General features: G+C 35.7%; 1 protein-coding gene across 2 annotated transcripts in view; it reads right to left on the minus strand.

Annotated features, from left to right (window-relative positions):
• Mgtor (nuclear basket protein megator) overlaps positions 1-21,311 on the minus strand; it is a 676,213-nt gene that overhangs the window by 50,053 nt on the left and 604,849 nt on the right. For both annotated transcript variants that reach the window (XM_090385135.1, XM_090385134.1), the window contains exons 48-49: positions 5,238-5,338; positions 3,676-3,764 (exon numbers count right to left, since the gene is read on the minus strand). In XM_090385135.1, coding sequence (XP_090241261.1) covers positions 3,676-3,764; positions 5,238-5,338 — 190 coding nt within the window. The remainder of the gene's footprint in view (positions 1-3,675; positions 3,765-5,237; positions 5,339-21,311) is intronic.

The raw sequence follows: 21,311 nt of genomic DNA on the forward strand, positions 1-21,311 counted from the left end.
TTTTGTGCACTCTTTCTGGTTTAAGTGTATCCCATCCCTGTAGAAGCAGTCTCTCCTGTTAACAAGCACAGACCACACTGAGAAAATTTCTACCCCATGAGCCTTGCAAAATCCCTCCAGGGCCGATTTGATTCACAAGGCTCTCATCTTATACTCCCCCCCTATCGTGTCTAGGCAGAATTGCAGACACTTTCAAATTTAACCCTAACTCAACTTTTTTTCAGCATTAACCTGTGCTTGTTAAGTAAATCTGCAGATCTCATACTCTTAATGTCATTAGTGCCAAAGTGTACAACAATATCACCCTCTGTGCCCTTAAAATATGATATCTGTTCTACACCATCAACTTTTGCCCTTGGCAGACATACCCAGGCCCTATTCCACCTATCCTTTTTATCCAATATATTATCCAACATATATTACACAATATAGCATCAGCAAAGAGTCACGAAGAATAACTAAGTACTGGGATCAGTGCATTCTGCCTTGTGTTTACTAATTCATCAGGCTTAGTTGTGTTTGGTTCATTGGTTAAATTTTACTTCAAGTGCTTCAATGCCTAAAATTTGTCATCTGTGTCCCTATAGCAAACCCTCGTGGAATTATAATCCACTGCCATCAAATGTAAGCAGGATATGTATTACTCTTGCAGAAAGGTTCATTTGACTCATAATTATATATATATTTGCCAACTAGGAGACAGCCTGTCACGACTAAAGTTTAGTCATGAGTCGAGGCTTGACTACCTATGTCAGGTTAAGGAAGGGCACAAGAATTTAATTTTTTTCATTATTTATTATCATTATTTTTTTTATCTATAATACTTTATTTCCTTATCACTTTTATTTTGAAGATTGGCTATCAATTCACTTGAAGATTCCTCTGCTACTGGAGTAGACAAGATTTCTAGTTCTGCTGTCAAAATTGCCAGTTTTCATATTTTTGATTTATTATTCCATATTTATTCTACTTCATTGCTCAAAGCTTACTTTCCTAAAAACGTGAAGCAATTCAAGGTTATTTCAATTTCCAAGAAATCTTCTGCTCAATCTCTTTCAGATTTTGAGACCAATTCAATACATACAGTTGGACCTCTATATAACGAAATTGACTGTTCGACTGAAACAATTCGTTAAACAGAAATTTCATTATAAAAAAATATGACCCTTTCTGCAATGAAAAATACCGCAATTCAACATTCAGAAATATAGTAAAAGATGGGAAATAAATGGGAATGAATAAATTTTCTAACATTTTAAAACAATTAATTTATTATTACATAAATATTAAAAAAATGGCTACTTACATGATGATCACAATATATCAGTACACTTTTAAGAATTATTTTGTAAAATATTTGGTTTTTTTTTGTTGTGCACTGTATTTTACTGTCATCATTCATAAAAATATTTGCACTTGTTTAAACATTGAAATATATTTTCTGGCATATTTTCTTCACACTGAAGGCCTCGATGCAAAGTTTCAACTGCTGTCAACATTTCGTGTTTGAAAGGTTTAATATTGCCCTCATTTTCATCCGATTCATCATCGATATTGTCACTAGTTATTTGAACACTCTCCAAAATGTCGGAGTCACTCGGGTATTCAGCTACTATGACATCATTATCAACTACTAAAAATTTGTCAAGAATAATTTCTCCACTGATCAAACCTCTCGTTTGGAGTTCTCCCCAAGATCTTGTAGTCGTTCATCAATCTCTCATTGCTAGTAATTGTCTTTTTAGCAAACCTGCTTTTGCAAAACAATTCTTAATTGTTGTTTCTGCCACATCTTGACTCCATACTTTTGCCAACTCCGATATGCACATCTGCAAATCTATAACAGAATCTACAGGTTGGTTGGTTTCTAATTCCAGTATAATTTTTTTCACTATGTGCCTTTGGTATTGCATTTCCAAATTCTTCACAATGCCATGGTCCATTGCCTCCAAGCTATTCTCAGAGGGAAGCAAACAAGCTTCACACTTGTAAGTTTTGAAATTACCAAATGAAGGTGGGTAGGGCAGTTATCGATAATTTATGCGATTTTTTTGTTTTCTGTCATCATCTTTCTATTGAAATTTAAAATCCACCATTCAAAAATTTCACTTGTCATCCAAGATTTTTTGTTGTAGTTGCAGTCCAACTCTAACAATTATACTTCTTTGAAACATCGGGGTTGTTTAATTTTGCCTGTTACCAAAAGCTTCAGTTTTTCATTACCAGCCATATTTCCCCAGCTGAGGCTTTTTAATTCTCTCCTTACTATTTTTACCATATAAACATTTACCACCTCTAAAAGTTAGTGTTCTTGTTTGGCAAACATTTAAAAAATAGACCTCTTTCATCAACGTTGAGTATGTTTTTGGGATTGTAGTCCTCCATAATATTTTTTCAAAACTGTTTCTTTCCAGTGGGTACAATCTTCTTTGATTACAACTCCACTTTCTCATCAGAAATAACTTTTTTGAGTAAGCTGTCACGCTTTTTAAATTTGTCCAGCCAACCAGAACTGGCTTCAAATGTTTTATGGCCCATAAAAGATGTGAAATCCATAGTCTTTTCTATCATTAAGGGCTCTGATATTGGCATGTTTTGGTCCTGAATCAACTTCATCCACTTAAAAACAGCTTCATCTACATCTTCATACAGGCATAATTTTGCAAACTTCCAACCGGATCCTGTTTCCTCAAATAGTTTGAAAATCGAAACAGTTTTTCTGAATGGTTGACACATTACTGGTAAGGATACCAAATTTTAAAACAATTTTCTTTTTTTTAACACTCCGATCTACACTATTAAGCACTTCCATCTTTTCCACTACACTGAAGGATTTTCTCTTAGACATTGTATGGCTACTTGCACAGCAGCTAAAACAAAACTAATTTAGGGACCAGTCACCAAGTAGACAGACAGGTGAAATTTAGAGAAAGTGCGGATGACTTAATTTCTGCGAAACAAAAGATGAATTTTGAGGATAAAGGAAAATCACTCCCCCTAATTCTCTAATAGGGTGCTTACTGTAGAAAACAGGTTGACCAGAGCCAATGTCCATGTTGGGAGTATGCCTTAATCTTTACCAATGGCTGTGGACACATAGCAGTTGACCAATATTTTCATCTGTACCGAGAAGTCACACCAGTGTGACTTCTCGGTACAGTAGAGGTGGTTGTATAGGTTTCACGAGCACCAGTAAATTGTGGAATGTTTTAGTTCTTAATTTGTGCTCTTAATATAAATATATACAAGAAAAGTTAAGATTCACTTTATTTTGACATCAAGGTTAATCCTGATTTGTAATTGTTAGCCCATAAGAAAGAACATAATGTTATATAATGCACGTCATGTCAGTAACAAAAGCCATTCGTATCATATATTTTTTTATATCTTAGGCATTCCGATATATATCTCCATTTTGTAGAAGCTAAAAAACTTGATCATAATACCATTACAAATGTATATATAATTAGAGAGTACCTTAAAAAAATAATTCACAGAATAAAATGGTAGTTAAATGTAGAAGCCAAATATCGAAGTGCTCCCGGCATTCGTATTTTACATAAAATGTTTCAAGTACTTTTTAATTTAAAATTTTTCAATTAAACATTTTAAATATACTAATATTATCAAATAATTCAATGACTTCGAGTTTAACATCTTTTTATAAACAATTACCTTGGGTAGCCAATTGGGACATTACTTGTTGAGATTGCACCTCTGACGTATTGATGAAAAAGAATCTATTCTGAGGAACATGTGGAGAGCTGAAATATAAAATAGTACTTAATTTCATTGTTTTTCATCCTTTTTGTAGAGATGAAAATAGTCTAATTTTTATGACTTCACTATTCTCCAATTACAAACATACTTATATAAATGAAAAGCATAAGCTGCAACCATAAAAAATAAATAAAAATTGTCTAGATGACACTGATTAAAGAATGTGTTGCCACTTTTTAGTTTTAAAGGTGATAGGAACTGGAAAATTTTAAAGACGAGACTATTATAAACATAGTATGTATTGCAAGTGCAAGGAAGCTAAGTTTTTGATGCAGCAATAAAAAAAAATCATCCCACCCCACACTTTCTGTATTACACCTGTTACTGAACCCTTTCTATATCCTTTTTACCATATGAGGTGCAAGCCAAAAGTTTCTAGTGGTGCAATAAAATTAATTTAGACTTACACTAGTTCCTGGAATTCTTCCGCCCAACAGAGTTTATTCACTGATTCCAGTGCTTCTCCCACTGCTTGAAGCATCTTTAGAACTCTTGCTTTGTGATGTTGTTCAAACCTTTCTGCAATCAGCTTGAGCCTCCATGACGTCTTCAAATCACCATCCTTTTAACTGGATATTCATTTTGGGGATCAGAAATTTGTCTATCCCCAAAAATTAAAATTTTGGGGAACAGACTTATTTATTTTTTGGGGAGGGGGTCAGTGTGAGAGAATAGAGAAGGTGCGGGACCATTGCCATTTTCCTTTTGGCTAAAAAATGTTGAACCAATAAAGCTGTGTGGACTGGTGCATTATTGTGATGCAGAAGCCAACCCTGAGTGTGCCATTTATCTGGGTGTTTTCTCCCGACAATGCTCCCTCATTTGCCTTAGAGGCCACCTATATTGTCAAACAAGATTATCTCATTTAATAATCTATATTGCAATTTTCACCACTGCTATATCATACTGCACTTTCATCACAGGTTCAATGAGTTTTCTTCCTCTCTGACAGACTGTTGTCACCTTTAAATAACACAGCCAGCCTGAAAAATGTAATCAACGGCATGTCATTAATAACATCACACCTATTCAGCCAAAAATTCTAATAGCTAAACTGAGAAACACAGCCCAGCTGCTAACAAGCTACATGTAGTTTCTTCCAGCCACTCTAAAGGAAAACATATGCATACAAACACAAGCAGTCAATAAATCGTTGTTCGCTAAACTATTATGATGAAGGCAGCTAGTATCACATCAACTTTAAAATGTTATGAATTATAGTTAAATTTTACTAGAAAACTGTTTTAATAGCAGAATAAAGTTTATAAAATGTAGTCTGTTTTACTTATAGCAAAGTGACCTTAAATAATTTCTATTCCCAGCTTGCGTGTTGTTATTTGGTTTTTAGGAACATTAGCAGCTAAGACCATATTGCTCTGAACCCGGCTTGCATGATGTTATCCATGTCATACATGTCTTACAATAGAAATGGTATGTTAAAAAAAATCAACAAGTACCTTAAATCTGGAAATCCATCACCACGGCGTGGTCCTGACAGTGTAGGGGTACTAGGAACTATACTATCATCGCCTTCTTCATAAACTGGACCCTGACCACCCTAATTTTTAAAGGATTAGAAAAACAGTAATGGAAAATAATATTCAGTATCTTAATTACAAAAAATTTTCATATTCAAATTAACTTTAAAACTTTTGATGACATCTTAGAATGATTTCATAATTGCAATTAACAGTTCAAAATATAGAAATATAAATATAGTAACACATAGTAACACATGCAAAAATAATATGACAGTATATTTACTAATGACATATACATATATATTTTTGTTTAGCTCAAAATTCTTTAAAAGTATTTCTTTGCAGTGAAAATAAAAATTATTTTGTGCAATAGTTTGTACATAATGGTTGCTTTTTTCCCCCTTCTTTAATACTCTGGACAGAGCCGAAACTAGGGTGGGGCGAGCGGAGCACCAAGCCCAGGTGCAGAATTTTAAGAGTGCATTCAACCAGTTATATATTTTAAAATTGCTTCATTTTTAATTTAATTACAGTCGGACCTATGTTTAACGAACTTCTTTATAGTGAATTTTTTTGAATTCCTTTTGGTAATTACATGTAAAAGTTCCCATAGAATGAAGAAAATTTCCATATAATGAACAGATTACGAGAGAATTAACTTAATGCTTTGTTTCTACCTCTGGCCTTTAGGCGATTTAAGCAATTAGAAAGCGCAACTTAAGGGTTAAAGGGATTACTGTTCCACAATGGAACGGTAATTCTGTTTCTATAACCAGTCAAAAGATTAAGTTATATTCCTGACATGGATAATAGCTTCTGGTCAACTTGTGTTCTTTGTTTAAAATAAAAATAAAAAAATTTATTAAAAGAAATACTGCATTATCTTTGTATGTGCTACTTATGATTCCAAAACTTTTTGTGATTTTGTGACCATGAAAAAAATTATAAATTTAAGATTTATAATCACTTAGGGGAAAATAGAGGAACAGTGTTTTACAAATTTTGAAAATAACAGAGAAACTCCAATTACAAACTTCTATAAAGTATGGTCCGTTTTGTGATGTTACACCTCTGAGCTTTTTGGTTTGTCCTCCAGTGCTGGCAAGTTGGCAGTTGTATTTTGCTTGAATTGCACAAATGCTCAAGTGTGAGTAGTCGCAGGTTAAAAGAAATAAAAGTGTAATTCAAATTTTATTATTTGGTTGTTTCATCTCCACATTAAAAAAGTAAGTTTTTTTATTATTATTATTAGCCATATGGTGCAAGGAAGCCTGAGGCTTATGCTGCACCAGCCAAAAAAATTCACAAGTTAGCCTGAGAGAGAGAGAATCAGAAGTAGAAAGGAATCACCAAGAAAGAGAAGAATGATGATATCCAGCTCAGGACCCTGGGTGTGCCAAGCCCACACTCACCAGATGTGAGCCCCTGGGGTTTTTATAAACAAACTTTCTTTTATGTATTTTGATTTCCTTTAGTTGACCTGTAACAATATATTTTATTTTTATAGGTTATAACATTATAGGTAATTACTAGTTATTTAAAATATATATTTTAGAATTTGATTTCTGCCTCATTTTCAAAATGAGTTTTAGACACAGTAATCAAATTGGGAGGGTGTAGTTCTGCTTGTTAAATTTTTTTGAGAAAGATTTCCCTTATTAATTTTTTGAGCAGAACATTTTCCTTGTTAAAATACTTTTTTATACTAGAAATGCAGATTGTGAGCAAACTCCTATTTAAAATAATGTATCATCGACTTTGTCTTTTTTTTTTTTTTAATTTCAATTTGTGCATATGCCTGAATGAGAAAATTTTTTAAAATGCTGTTTAAAAAAGTATTTTTAAAAATTGTTTCATTCTAGTCTATATGTCTACAATAAACAATGTTATATATTTGGCCATGCTTCAATTTTAATTAAAATAAAAAATCTTTAAAAATTTTAAATTTATAAGTAAGAATAAGATGTCCAAATGACCAAGTGGAGCAAAATTTCGAAAGAAGAGGTTAAGGGCGGAAGAAACAAAGAAATTGTCAGATAATTTTCAAAATTGGTTTGTGCACCAGTGGAGATCATTGACCAAAATAAAAAAAAAAACCTTGTTATCCGAAATTCAGTCATTCTTGAAGCTGAAGAAAAATGTTGTGAAAGAGGTTATATATATAACTCTGAAAATGACCAGAAAACAGTCAGAGTATGAGTCCCCTCAGATTGTAAAAAATGAAAATAATAATCATATCATGCTGAACTTGAATAATCCTGTATCTTGGCCATCGAATATTTCTGACAAAATAAGATGCTTTTTAATAGACAATGGAACAGATCACGGCAAAGATGAGGATTTCATTATTCTTTATCCAAGGACAGACGCCAATTTTCTATTGAGTGGTTTGAAAAAAAAAAAAAAAAAAACACCTTGCTAATGGTGAATTTTAGACAGAAATTGGCTGATTTACTCTAATGAAACTAAATCTTTGTATTGTTTTCCATGTATTTTATTTGGAACTAATAAAAATACTGGCAATGTGCACAGAAAGTCTACCTCTTGGAAACACTTATATAGATGTATTCCAAATCACGAAAATTCATTAAAACACCATGAACACTTGTTTGTTTGTTTGTTATTTGGTTTTTAGGAGCATTAGCAACTAAGGCCATATTGCTCTGGCGTATGCGGTGGTCATTTCCTGACCTTTCCACATCCTCCGTATTTGGTGGTGATGGGCTTGAACCCCGGTCTAATCAAGAAGCGTGTGCTATGCACTGCTGCTCCTTCCCACCTGGCTACGGAGGCACCCTATGAACACTTTCTAAAATGGAAATCAATGAAAAAGAGTAAAAAAATTCTGGACTTATGGATGATGCTCTAGAAAAAGCAATTTTAACAGAGAAAGAAAAATGGAGAAGAATTTTAAAAATTATTCTGGACACATTATTTTGTGAAAAAAAAGTCTTGTATTAAGAAGTTCAAATGAGATATTTAGGAATCCGAAAGCTGGAATATTATTGAACTTATAAGTCATTATAATAAAGAACTAGCAGAGCAAATTGGAAATCATTATAAAGGAACCGTGAATTATTTATTGCATAAAATTCAAGACTAATTTATATGATTAATTGAAAATGAAATCCAGGCCAGTATTATTTCAAAAATTAAAAAAGCCAAGTACTGTACTTCTTGTTAATTGACTGCACACCCAATTTATCACATCACGAACAACTGTCCCAAATAATTGCATATGTGCAGATTATTGACAGAAAAATATCAATAGAATAGAGTTTCATTGATATAGAAAGTAAAGAAAAGGTTGCCATTGGATTGGCGACAGAAATTCTTACCAAATTAGAAAATGGGCTTGACATTAAAAATGTTAAGGAGGCAGGGATACAATAATGGAGGCAAGAAGGGAAAATATAAGGCATACAGGCAATAATAATAATAATAAATGAATTTGCCACATTTGCATCATGTTCAGCAGGCACATAGTCTTAATTTAGCTGGTGTACATGCAGTGTCAATAACATCTGGGATGATAAGTTTTTTTGGCTTTGTTCAAAGAATATTTTCTTTTTTTTCTGGTTCCACTAGTTGCTGGTAAATTTTAATGAATATTTTGAAGATTTCACTTAAAGGACATACAGACACAAGATGGTTGTCCAAAGAATGGGCTATAAAATTTTTGTTCTTAAAAATAACAAGTTCATGAAATCTTAATTAATATTGAAGATACGTGTGCAAATGCAGAACTATCAGTATTGTTCTGTCTGCTTTTACAAATAGAGTATCCATTTTTATATTGGAGACGATACAAATCTAGTCGAGTTCTTTGTTTCCTTGAAACAAATAGGATTATTTAACAGATTTTAACTGGTAATTGCACTACGGAATAGAATCAGGCACAACACGGTCTTAGCCCCTTGTACCATTAAACAACATATCATCCAACTATCCATTTTTATAAAGATTGGCTATATGGAATAAAATTCTTCATAATATTAACTGTGTAAATAAAGCAATACAAGCTACAAAGCTTTGCATACACAACTCTTCGCAATTAATAAGCAGATTGATAAAAAAATCTCCAAGAAAGTGAATTTTAAGATATTATCGGATATGCTGCTACCACAGAAGAAAAAATGGATATACCAGTTACATTTCCAGATGAAAAAAGAAAAAAAAAATGATACTTTACAAACATTCAGATGATTAAATTTATCTGCCAAACAACAATTTTGTATTGAAATTAAATATGTTTTGGATGTTCTTATGAATGGCTTAAGCACTAGATTTGAAAAACTGAATACTATTTCTTCAGATTTTGATTTTATATTTGGAACTTCACTTGCATTAATTAACAAATTTGAGTTGCAGAAGGCTGCTTCCAACCTTGCATTAAAATTCAGTTTCTGGCACAAATGACAGTGGATATCACTTGGCCATGGAACATCCTTGTGGAGTGATGAAGTCCACTTCTGCTTAAATGGACAACTAAATATGCACAACTGCCGTTGGAATTTGGCAACAGAAAACCCTCGAGTTATCCAAGAGGTCCCATTACATTCTCCATATGTCACAGTGTGGTGTGGATTTACAGCCACATTCATGATTGGGCAATATTTTTTTGAACAGGTAACACCGATTGGACCCTGCACCTGTTCCGTCACTGGACAGTGATATTATGAAATGTTGGCAAATTTCACAATATCAGAGCTGCAACAACGTGGGCGCCTTCACGATACCATATTCATGCAAGGTAGTGTTTCACCCCACATCCACCACTGCCGCCAAAGATTGCTAAGGCAACACTTTACAGACGAACAGGTCATCAGCCATTGTTTGGAGACATCTTGGCCATCCCAATCACCAGACCTCACCCCATGCAATTTCTGGTTGTGGGGTTTTTTGAATAACCAGGTGTATCAGGAAGGATGTCAAACGCTGGCAGATTTGAAGGACAGCATTAAATGTCATGTGCTGGCTATTCCAGTTGACATGTTACATTCTGCTGAAGAAAATGCTGCTCTTCGAATGGAAACTGTTGGACCAAAATGGAGGACACATTGAACAACTGTAGTGCCGTTTAAGTGATTTGTATTTCCACAGCACCATATAGTGACAAATTTTGTAACTAATTTTTTTTCCCAATAAATGGCGCACGCAGTCTTTATTGTACCTGTTGTCCAAATTTCTTTTCAGTACGAGCCTTAGAACTCGCTCCAGAGCCGTCTACATAGGGATACTTTAATTTTAAAAACCCTGTACTAGTTCCAATTCTTGAAAAGTCATGTAAATACGGCTCAGTTAGACGTGATCATATTTTCGATTTTACATATTTGAAATATGAAAAATTTTCAAAAAGGTCTGCTCACATATATATGTACTTCTGAAAATTGATGTAACCTTTCTTGCAAAATTTTTAAATTTTGGATAATCTGACTCAGTTAATGTTGAATAAAACTGAATTAGATTTTCATTTTTAAATGAAACTGCATCATTAGATTGAAGACCTATCAACTCTAATTGTAAATTCTCATTAATATCATTGACAGGTATGTCAAACAGATTTTGAAAAAGTTCAAACACTTTTGAATTATTTTTAAAATCAGAAAATCTACCCACAAAATTTTCCTGCAACAAACTAACATTTTGAACAAAATTTCAGTGGAAAAATTACAACTAGGCTTGTTTTTACATAAATTATTGCAACATGGAAAATGTGAAAAATTATTCTGAAGTAGTTGATGTTTAAATAACTCCAGTTTTGTGTTTTGACATTATAATACAATTCATTGACAAGTTTGTCTTGTCCTTATAGTTTCATATTAAGAAAATTCAGGTGTTCACATATATCTATTAAAAAGGCAAGGTTCCACACAACCAGTTGAGATCTAACAGTTCCGGAACAGGTTTCAATTTTTCATTCATAAATAGATCTATTTCGATCCTAAGTTCAAAAAATCACTTCAACACATTACCGCAACTCAACCATTGTGTTTCAGTGTGGCACAACAAATCACCATATTCAACCTTAATTGTTTCAAGAAAACTTTTGCATTGCCGATGGTTCAGACCAGTCTTGCTAATAAAATTTGCTGCACAAAGACTGCTGGTGAATAATACAATGAAATTGTATTGGTTTTTTAATATTTTTACTCTCAAGATATAGTTGATCCATGAACCCAATTTTAGTACCGACCATATTTTTAGCGGCATCCCTGTTGTAACCTGATAGCAAATCCCAATTCAATTTAAGGCCATCAATTGCTTCTGACACACTCAAAAATCTATTTTCACCTGTTGTTGTATTTTTCAAGCTTTTTAGTGCAACTAGCTCTCCAGTTATTTCAAAACACCTCAGATATAAACCTCAGATATTGACACCGCAGATATAAATTAGTACTTGAGCTGTACGGCTTGTATCTTCACTCTCATCAATTGCTATAGCAAAATGTGTGAATTCACGGACTTTTCCTCTGAGTTGATTTAACATCGGTTCCTAAATATTCAATCCTTCTCGTTACAGTTGATGAAGAGAAACTTACAGATGCAAAATTGTTTAGGTTCTCAGGACATACTTCTGCAATTGCCAAACAAATTCGTTTTACAAATTCTCCATGCGTAAAGGCCCTTCTTCGGCAATGATTTTGGAGGCCCGAAAATTAGCTCTAACTGCATAGAAATTTTAATGAGTAAAAGTTCTAATCTTCTGTTATCTTTTAAAAGTTTGGGTTAGTTCTTGGAGTTTTTTCTGCCACAACGTTCCTTGAAATTTATTGTAATTTAAGGCATGTTCTGTGTAGTGACATTTCATATTATATTCCTTGAACACCGACAAGGCTTCATTGCAAATAAGATGAGTGCAAGCATCATTAATCAGTCCAAAAAAGTGATTAACTGGTCACAACTCATTAAAAACGCAATACTCAGCATCAAATTTTCTTTTTTTTTTGACATGATTTTTATGGGGTCACTGTAATAAAAAAAAAATAGATTCATAAATATTGAAGTAAGTAAGCACCGACATGTCTTAAAATTTCATGAAATATTTTAACATAAATTTTTCTACAAATTTGAAATAAATTTTAAGGTTTATTACAAAAAAAAAATTTAAACAATTGATTTTCAGCAATTCGTTGACTAGGCTTTTCTTGTATGACAGGGAATGCGATTTTAATTATTACCAAAAATGTATCATTAGATAAAAACAGTACCAAGTACTGTAAACTTTAGTACTAAGTTAACAGGTGAACTGTTAACTTAGTACTAAAGAAAAAATATTTACAACATGATGGGCAGAAAGTAACCCCACTACGAAAGGGGCAGGTCTCTGTGGAGGGGACGCACGCATCACCTAAGTCAAGATAAGGAATTAGAAAATCCATAATTGCTGTCTCTAACGATTATTGGAATTTAATGACAGGGTCAAGATAAACGGGTTATTTTAACGATGTTTTAAAGAATAGCTTTGAGTGGAAATAACAGAATTAATAGCTAACAAGACTAAGCTGATGACACAGATGTGTCAACACTATTAATCAATTGACGAATGTTAAAATAATCTACAAAATGTGTTTTTCATAAATTTTATTGTGAACTAATATAAACATTAATTATTTTTCGATCTAATTGAAATATCTGTTGGCCGAACAAAATTCTTTTGCAGGCCAGTTCTGGCTTGTGGGCCATACTTTGGGGACCCCTGCTTTACTGCATCCAGAATGTTGAACCCTTTCTAAGATTCCCAGGTTCTATCCTGGTCTGTTCCTTTTATAGCTGGGCAAAAGTTCTTTTCAGGTAATATGCATTAAAAGAAGCAATCATCTCATGTGTGCAAGAACTTGGTCAATGGGCTGGAGGGGGTGATGCAATGCAGGGTGGGTAAAGATAGAGAGAGAGAGAGAGAGAAAGAACAAAACCTTTTTGTTGGGATCTGCATTAGCAGGGTGCAGAGGATTTCCAGACACATTGCCCAGCAACAACAATGCTTTAAAATGGTAATTTGTTCTGTTGCCATTTAAAGTGTTCTGAACAGTTAGCAAAAAGAATCTCTGATCCACTCCTCATTCAGAGAGGGCGCTGAATCTCTTTAAAAGTTACAGCTGTCAGTTACAGGCTCCGCAAAAACGATAAGTGTTTGCCTTTTATTTACATGATTGTTATTTTATATTGTACTTGATACATAGTCATATAGTTATAGTTACGCTGGTTATTTTTTATTTTTAATTTAGATAAAGAGTTTTTGTGGATTTTACTTACGATAGGTAAAACCGTTATTTCGTTCCATTTTTGTAGCCATTGTTTTTGGATATAGTGGTAGGGAATTCAATTTTTTAATTGAGGTAGCTAGGTAGCTCTAACGCATAATTATATAGTAATACGCTTCACTGTTTCTATTTAATAGTTTCTATTCAAATACTATTGATATTTAATTTATTGATTTTATTAATTTAAACTACCATGCCCCAGACTAGAGCAGCAAAGCAACAGGCACAAAGTGGCAGGAGTGCTGTGAATCGGGGGAGAACTGAGGGGGGGCAATTCTCCAACGCATCACAGCCTAAAAAAATGTGCAGCTTGTGAAATGTTTGCCGAACTCTCTGGAACGGAACATGATATTGCCATGGGGGATGTCTTTGTGTGTGCGCAATGTAAGGAGTGTAAGGAAATCAGGCGACAACTCAGCGTTGTTGTGGGCCTATATGAGAGTTTGAAGGACAGGGTGGATGCCCTCGAAAGATCTAAATTGAGGGGCCCATCACGCTCTCAGCTGCCCACATCAACGCCAGAGCTTGCACTTGGTCATCACGCAACACAGCGGCAACCCCTAAGGCAGAATGCGCTGGTCCAACAGGAACTAGTAGTTGTTGGTGACTCTATTGTTAGGGAAACGGGGAACATCCTTTGTAAAAAGGATAGGTGGAACAGGACCAGGGTATGTCTGCCAGGGGCAAAGATTGATGACGTTGTAGAGCGGATATCATCTTTCAAGGGCACAAAAGGTGATATAGTTGTACACGTTGGCACTAATGATATTAAGAGTAGGAGACCGGCGGAATTACTCAACAAGTACAGGTCACTGTTGAAAAAAAGCCGTGAAATAGGGTTGAATTTGAAAGTGTCTGCAATTCTGCCCAGACACGATAGGAGGGAGTACATGATGAGAGCCTTGTCGATCAATTCGGCCCTGGAAAGATTGTGCAAGGCTCAAGGGGTAGAATTTTTTTCAGCCTGGACTGTACTTGTTAACAGGAGAGATTGCTTCTACAGGGATGGGATACACTTAAATAGAAAGGGTGCAAGAATATTTGCTGATGCTATCGAGGCAGTGTTAGGTGGGTCGAAAACTGCTAGTTTGGGGGGATACAAAGACTAATAGTTTAACAGTAACCGCAGGCAGAGGTGAAGGTGATTCTTGCACAACTTCTATTAGAATAAGAAGCGACCTGGAGCGAGGGGTGTTGGGGGTTTCAGGGACGGATGGCAGTCATCATGGAATAGTTGGGTATATGGGATGTGTTAGGGTAACAAGGAATAGGCATAGGAGCATGTATGCTTGCATGTATACCAATGCTAGAAGTATAGTAAATAAATTTGATGAATTTGAAGTGTTGGTCAAGACATCAAAGGCGGATATTGTTGGGATAGCAGAGACGTGGTGTCACAAAGATATAAGGAATGCAGAACTGGAATTTGGGGAGTACAATGTGTACAGAAAGGATAGACAGGACAGAAATGGAGGGGGGTGTTATGCTGTTAATTAAAAAAAAACATAAAATCAAAGGAAGTGCACCCAGTTAATATAGATGAACAGTGCTCTGTTGAGTCAGTTTGGTGTGAGATAAGCAATGCGAAAGGAAAAATAAGAGTAGGAGTGTGTTATAGGCCTAATGACTTGAATGAGTACAATGAACAATTGTACAGAGAAATAGAGTGGGCCAGTAAATCAGAATGTCTTATAATGGGGGATTTTAACTTCCCAGATATTGACTGGAACTTGTGGGTTGGTCACTCACACACTAGTCAGACTTTTGTGGATTTATTGGATGATTGTTTTCTGCAGCAGCATGTTCAAGAGGCAACCAGAGAGAGTAACACTCTTGATCTGGTTATCAGCAGTGATCATTCGTGTATTAAGAATTTGCACATAAAGGAACCACTAGGTGGCAGTGATCACAGTGTGCTGAAGTGGGATTTACTCAAAGAGGTAACTACCGTCAGGGGTAAAGGAAAGGGTTTTTGCTTCCGTAAAGGGGAGTACAGTGGTCTCAGACAGTTTTTAAATTCTGTACAGTGGGATCAACTCACGATATTACAAACAGTAAATTCTAAGTGGGAAGCATTCAAAGAATTAATCGTGGAAGCTACTAGACTTTATATACCGATTAAGAAATATCGTTCAAGGTTTAGGCCTAAATGGTTATCAAATGAACTAATGAGACTTGTGACAGAGAAGAAAAATGCATGGGATGCATATAAATTATCAGGTGACGCAGAAGCCTGTGGCAGATATAAGCTAGTCTGTAATCAGGTCACAAAGGAGGTTCGGCAGGCGAAGACGGATTACGAGAAATCTTTGGCAAATGATGCTAAGAAAAACAGCAAGGATTTCTTTACTTATATAAACTCTAAAAGGAAGGGGCTGAATATGATTGGTCCACTTGACATCGATGGTTTGACTGTTGATGATCCTGCTCAGATAGCAAACAAACTGAATGAGTATTTTGCATCTACATTCATACGTGAGGAATTATTACAATTTGAAAATGGAAGAAGGTTATCAAATTGTAGCAGTGTGCTTAATGATTTCGTAATAACTGAGAGCAAAGTGGAGGAGAAATTGTTGAAGTTAAACATAAGAAAGGCACCTGGGGTGGATGAGATCTATCCAGTTATTTTAAAGGAGGTGGCAAAGCAACTAAGCAAACCCTTAGCCATAATTATGAGAGCATCCTTGGACTCAGGGGAGGTTCCCACGGATGGAGATGTGCAAATGTGTCCCCAATTCACAAAGGTGGATCGAAGGGTGACACGAGTAATTAGAGACCAGTTAGTTTAACTTCTGTTCCGGGTAAAATAATGGAGTCGCTGGTTAAAGATGCATTGCAGGATCATCTAGACAAGACTGCAGCAATAATTCAAACACAGCATGGGTTTGTTAAGGGAAAGTCTTGTCTGACAAATTTGATTGGTTATTATGATGTGGTCACAAAGGAACTGGATGCAAAAAATAATTTTGATATCATATACTTGGATTTCAGGAAAGCTTTTGACACCGTTGCGCATGGAAGACTACTGTACAAATTGGAGCAGAATGGTATTAAGGGTAAGTTGCTACAATGGATAAAAGAATGGTTAAGTGGGAGAAGACAGAGGGTGGTAATCAATGGGTGCTGCTCTTCGTGGACTAATGTTATTAGTGGAGTCCCACAGGGTTCGGTGTTGGGTCCACTGTTGTTTTGTGTATTTATCAATGATATTGATGAAGGTATATCAGGCTTAATGTCGAAGTATGCAGATGACACAAAGGTTGGCAGGGTTGTTAATGACAGTAATGGCAGTGTGCTACTGCAACAGGATCTAGATAATTTGGGCAGATGGGCTAAGAAGTGGCAACTGAAGTTCAACCTTGACAAATGCAAAGTACTGCATATGGGTAGAAGTAACCCCAGAGAAACGTACCAACTGTGTGGTACTACACTTAAGGTGGTAGAAAATGAAAAAGACCTGGGAGTAATTGTGCAGTCAGATATGAAGTTTTCTGAGCAGTGCAGACAGGCTGCTAGGGCGGGTCATGGGGTTTTGTCAATGATATATAGGAATTTTGCTAGCAGGGAAAAGGAGGTGATTGTCCCTCTGTATAAGGCAATGGTCAGGCCACGCCTTGAGTACTGCGTACTGGTCTGGAGGCCTCATTTTAGGAAGGATGTAGATTTGCTTGAGCGTGTACAGAGAAGAGCGACACGATTGGTGAGGGGGAATGAAGGGATTCTCTTACCAAGAGAGGCTTAAGTTCTGCAAATTGCAGTGGCTGGAGACTAGGCACCTGCGCGGTGATCTGATTGAGGTCTATAAGGCCTTGAATGGGTTGAGCACGCTGAATTCTGATGGGATCCTTCCACTTGTTCAGATTACCAACCTACGGGGACATAAGTTCAAATTAAGAAAGGACAGATGTAGAATAGATGTGCGGAAATTTGCCTTTAGCCAGCGGGTGGTTAATTGCTGGAACAAACTTCCATCTGTCGTTGTGGAAGTTGATAGGTTAAATAAATTTAAGGAGGAACTGGACAGGCACTTGGAGGGAATGGTGTGATTTTTTTTTTTTTTTTGGCTGATGCTGCATAAGCTCCTACACTTGCTTTCTTGCATCATGTGCCACTACTACTACTACTACTACTACTACCCAGCTCTTGGATTTTTAACATGACAAACAACAAAGGCTTCAGCTTAAAATCATATGCAGCATTTGAGCCAAGCAAGAGAGTTAGTCAATCCTTTCCTGGTTTAAAATCAGGCATTCATTTTTCTTTCTGGAGAATGTAGGTTCTTGAAGGCATAGCCTTCCAAAAAGGCCAGTCCCATTTTGTCACTTAATACAACAATACAAGTCTTCGCTTGCTGGTGAACAGGTTGGAATTCTCGAGTGGAAAGAGAATAACCCGTGATCCTTGAACAGTCTCCCATTCGCACTTTAGCAAAATATGGCTGTTGAATAGTAATGATGTTGATTGAGTTTTGTTCTGATGTTAATCTAATCTCGTCCAAAACTGAAGACTAGCCTGGAACAACAGTCACCCCCCTTCAGTGATTTTTTCCCAGTCTCAAGAAAAATCTTCAGAAGCTTGTTCTTCAATATTAGCAGCATCCCCTTGTAACCTGATGTAATGCAAGTCATACCTAGCTTTGAAATGCATAACCCATTCCTTGCTTGCTCTGAAACTTTTTCTTGGCTTGGATCCTCTTCATTCTACTCTTTCACTTTCTCAAAAAAGAATTACAGTCTTAGCCAGCCTGAATTGTAGCAAGGTTTTTTAAAAGGTATATGGTGATTTGTTGGTCTTGAATCCAAAAAATCAAAAATCTTTCCAGCTCAGCTGTAAGTCCTGCACTTTAATTTTAGCACTGCCTCTTCATTTTCTTTAAGAATTGTTTTGCACAGATGTGCAAGAAAGTTTGAATTAACTTCTGATATCAGACTTCAACACTCCACTCCCAGTTGCATGTTATCACTTTCATTTTCAATTCTAAAGTATTGAAATTTATGCTATATTTCATTACATCAGCATTGCTTCAGCACTGACCTTTCCTTTTATTCAACATTTTTAAGGATGAAATAATAAATGAAAAATGCTAAAAACCTTTTGCACTGGAGCTCATCGAGAACCAGCTTAATTAAATAGCACACACTACTATATACATATCAATGTATTACTTATTAGCATTTCATGTTCTCAAAGAAACAAATTTTCCAATGTCAAAGTTACACCCACTGGTGGTTTCATACTAATGTTTATGGCCAAAATCACACTGGCCTCAATCGGCTGCCAGCCTCCAGCCCACTAGGGTTTCCCCTGTAAGTCTTATGGTCAGTCCGCCTCTGGTTATGCTGTTCCAAACCTTGCAGGAGAAATTTAAACTAATCTGCTGTATGGTATTTCAAAAAAAAAAAAAAAAAAAAAAAACATGGGTCAACACTGTTGATGTACTGATATATGTTGAGGGCTGCCTACATTTATTTCATGAATCAATCACTAAAATTCATCAGCAGTTTGTTGGTTAGTATATGATAGGTTCAAACGAGAACGAGCAAGATGCATAAATGCATAATTTATTTTCTTTGAAAAATAAATCTTTACTTATATTATTTTTTAATAAACTTTAAGTTCTTTTATTAATATTTATTTATTGCTTTCTGGTTTCAGACAGAGTGAACAATTACGGCAAACTATTCTCAGGTATTTATCACAGTCATAATCTTTAATGAAATTAAGAAAACAGTTCAGATTTTAATGCAGTGTTACTATTTTTTGTGTAAATAATAAGATGGAGAAAAGCTGCAGCACCGTGTTCTCCCCAGAAAATTTTGCCATCCAGGTGGCATTATGAAGTAGCCAGGTGGGGAATTTTATAATAACGGCGCAATATTATAAAATTTTCTGTTTATAGACAAAACGATGGATTCTCCATCATAAATCTAGAGAGTTAGAACCAATGCAATCATTGTAAAATTATTTAATCTGTAAGGTGCAGCAGTAACTTTTAGAGCTAGTTTTGAAGGAAGTTTAACTGGATGGGAATAAGATCCTCAGTACATTCCTACAAGATCACTGAAGAGCCATATCACCTTGCAGGTGCCTAGTCTCCAGTCTGCGAGATGATCTGATTGAGTTGTATAATGTCTTGAATAGTTTGAGCATGCTCAATGCTGATGGGATTCTTCCTCTTGCTCAGAATAATCACCTGAGAGGGCATAAATTCAAATCGAGGAAAGACAGTTGTAGGATAGATGTGTGGCAGGTTGCCTTTAGCCAGCGGGTAGTTGATAGGTGGAACAGACTTCCATCTTTTGTTGTGGAAGTTGATAGGTTAAATAAATTTAAGGCTGAGCTGGACAGGTATTTGGAACGAAAGGAGGGTGAAATAGGAGTGGATTTTTTTTTTGGCTGATGCCGCATAAGCTTGATTTCTTGCATCGTATGCCTCTACTAATGCTAATTACTATATGTACTTCAGTAAATAGACACCATTTCATCCCGTTGATTAATTTCTGCTGCCATGTGTTTCTCTCCCCTCCCCTTTATTAAATATTAATACAAGTAGTGGTAACAAATGCAAGAAAGCAAGCTAAACAGCATCAGCTCCATCAGCTCCAGGCTTAGTCAATCTAATCAAAGCCTTATACACCTCAATAAGATCTCTTTGCAGCTACCTAGCCTTCAGATGCTGCAATTTGCCAAAATCAAGCCTTTTCTGATAAGATTGTCTTTTTGTTCCTCTCACTAATCTTGCTGCACTTCTCTGAATGCCTTCCAAAGAATCACATCTTTTCTAAAATTTAGAAAGAGAAGCAGTCTCGGGTGGGAGTGTAATGGGTGTTATTAGTGTCTTGTTCTTGTGTTGTTGGTAGGCTTAAAACATCAGAATGTGAGAGTAAGTAGATTTTTGTAGTTAACATCAGCAGAGGTGTGCAATGCAAGAAAGAAAGCTTATAGAGCATCAACCAAAAAAATAAATAAATAAATAATCCCTTTCCATTTCACCAATCCATTCATTCCAAATGTTTGTCTAGTAGTAGTGGCATGTGATGCAAGAAAGCAAGTGTATGAGCTTATGCAGCATCAGCCAAAAAAAAAAAAAAAAAAAACCGCACCATTCCCTCCAAATGCCTGCCCAGTTCCTCCTTAAATTTATTTAACCTATCAACTACAACGACAGATGGAAGTTTGTTCCAGCAATTAACCGCCCGCTGGCTAAAGGCAATTTCCGCACATCTATTCTACATCTGTCTTTTCTTAATTTCAATTTATGCCCCCTTAGGTTCGTAAATTCTGATCGCATCAGAATTCAGCGTGATCAACCCTTCAAGGCCTTATACACCTCAATCAGCTCACTGTGCAGGTGCCCAGTCTCCAGCCACTGCAATATTCAGAACTTAAGCCTCTCTTGGTAAGAGGATCCTTTCATTCCCCTCACCAATTTTGTTACCTTTCTCTGAACATGCTCAAGCAAATCTACATCCTTCCTAAAATGAGGCCTCCAGACCTGTACTCAGTACTCAAGGCGTGGCCTGACCATTGCCTTATACAGAGGGACAATCACCTCCTTTTTCCTGCTTGCAAAATTCCTATATATCATTGACAAAACCCTCATGACCTGCCCTGGCGGCCTGTCTGCATTGCTCAGAAAATTTCATATCTGACTGCACAATTACTCCCAGGTCTTTTTCATTTTTTTCCACCTTAAGTATACTACCACACAGTTGGTACGTTTCTCTGGGGTTACTTTTGCCCATATGCAGTACTTTATTTGTCAAGGTTAAACTGCAGTTGC

This window comes from Mastigoproctus giganteus, chromosome 11 (assembly GCF_048544385.1).
Source record: "Mastigoproctus giganteus isolate SK-2022 chromosome 11, ASM4854438v1, whole genome shotgun sequence".
Lineage (NCBI taxonomy): Eukaryota > Metazoa > Arthropoda > Arachnida > Uropygi > Thelyphonidae > Mastigoproctus > Mastigoproctus giganteus.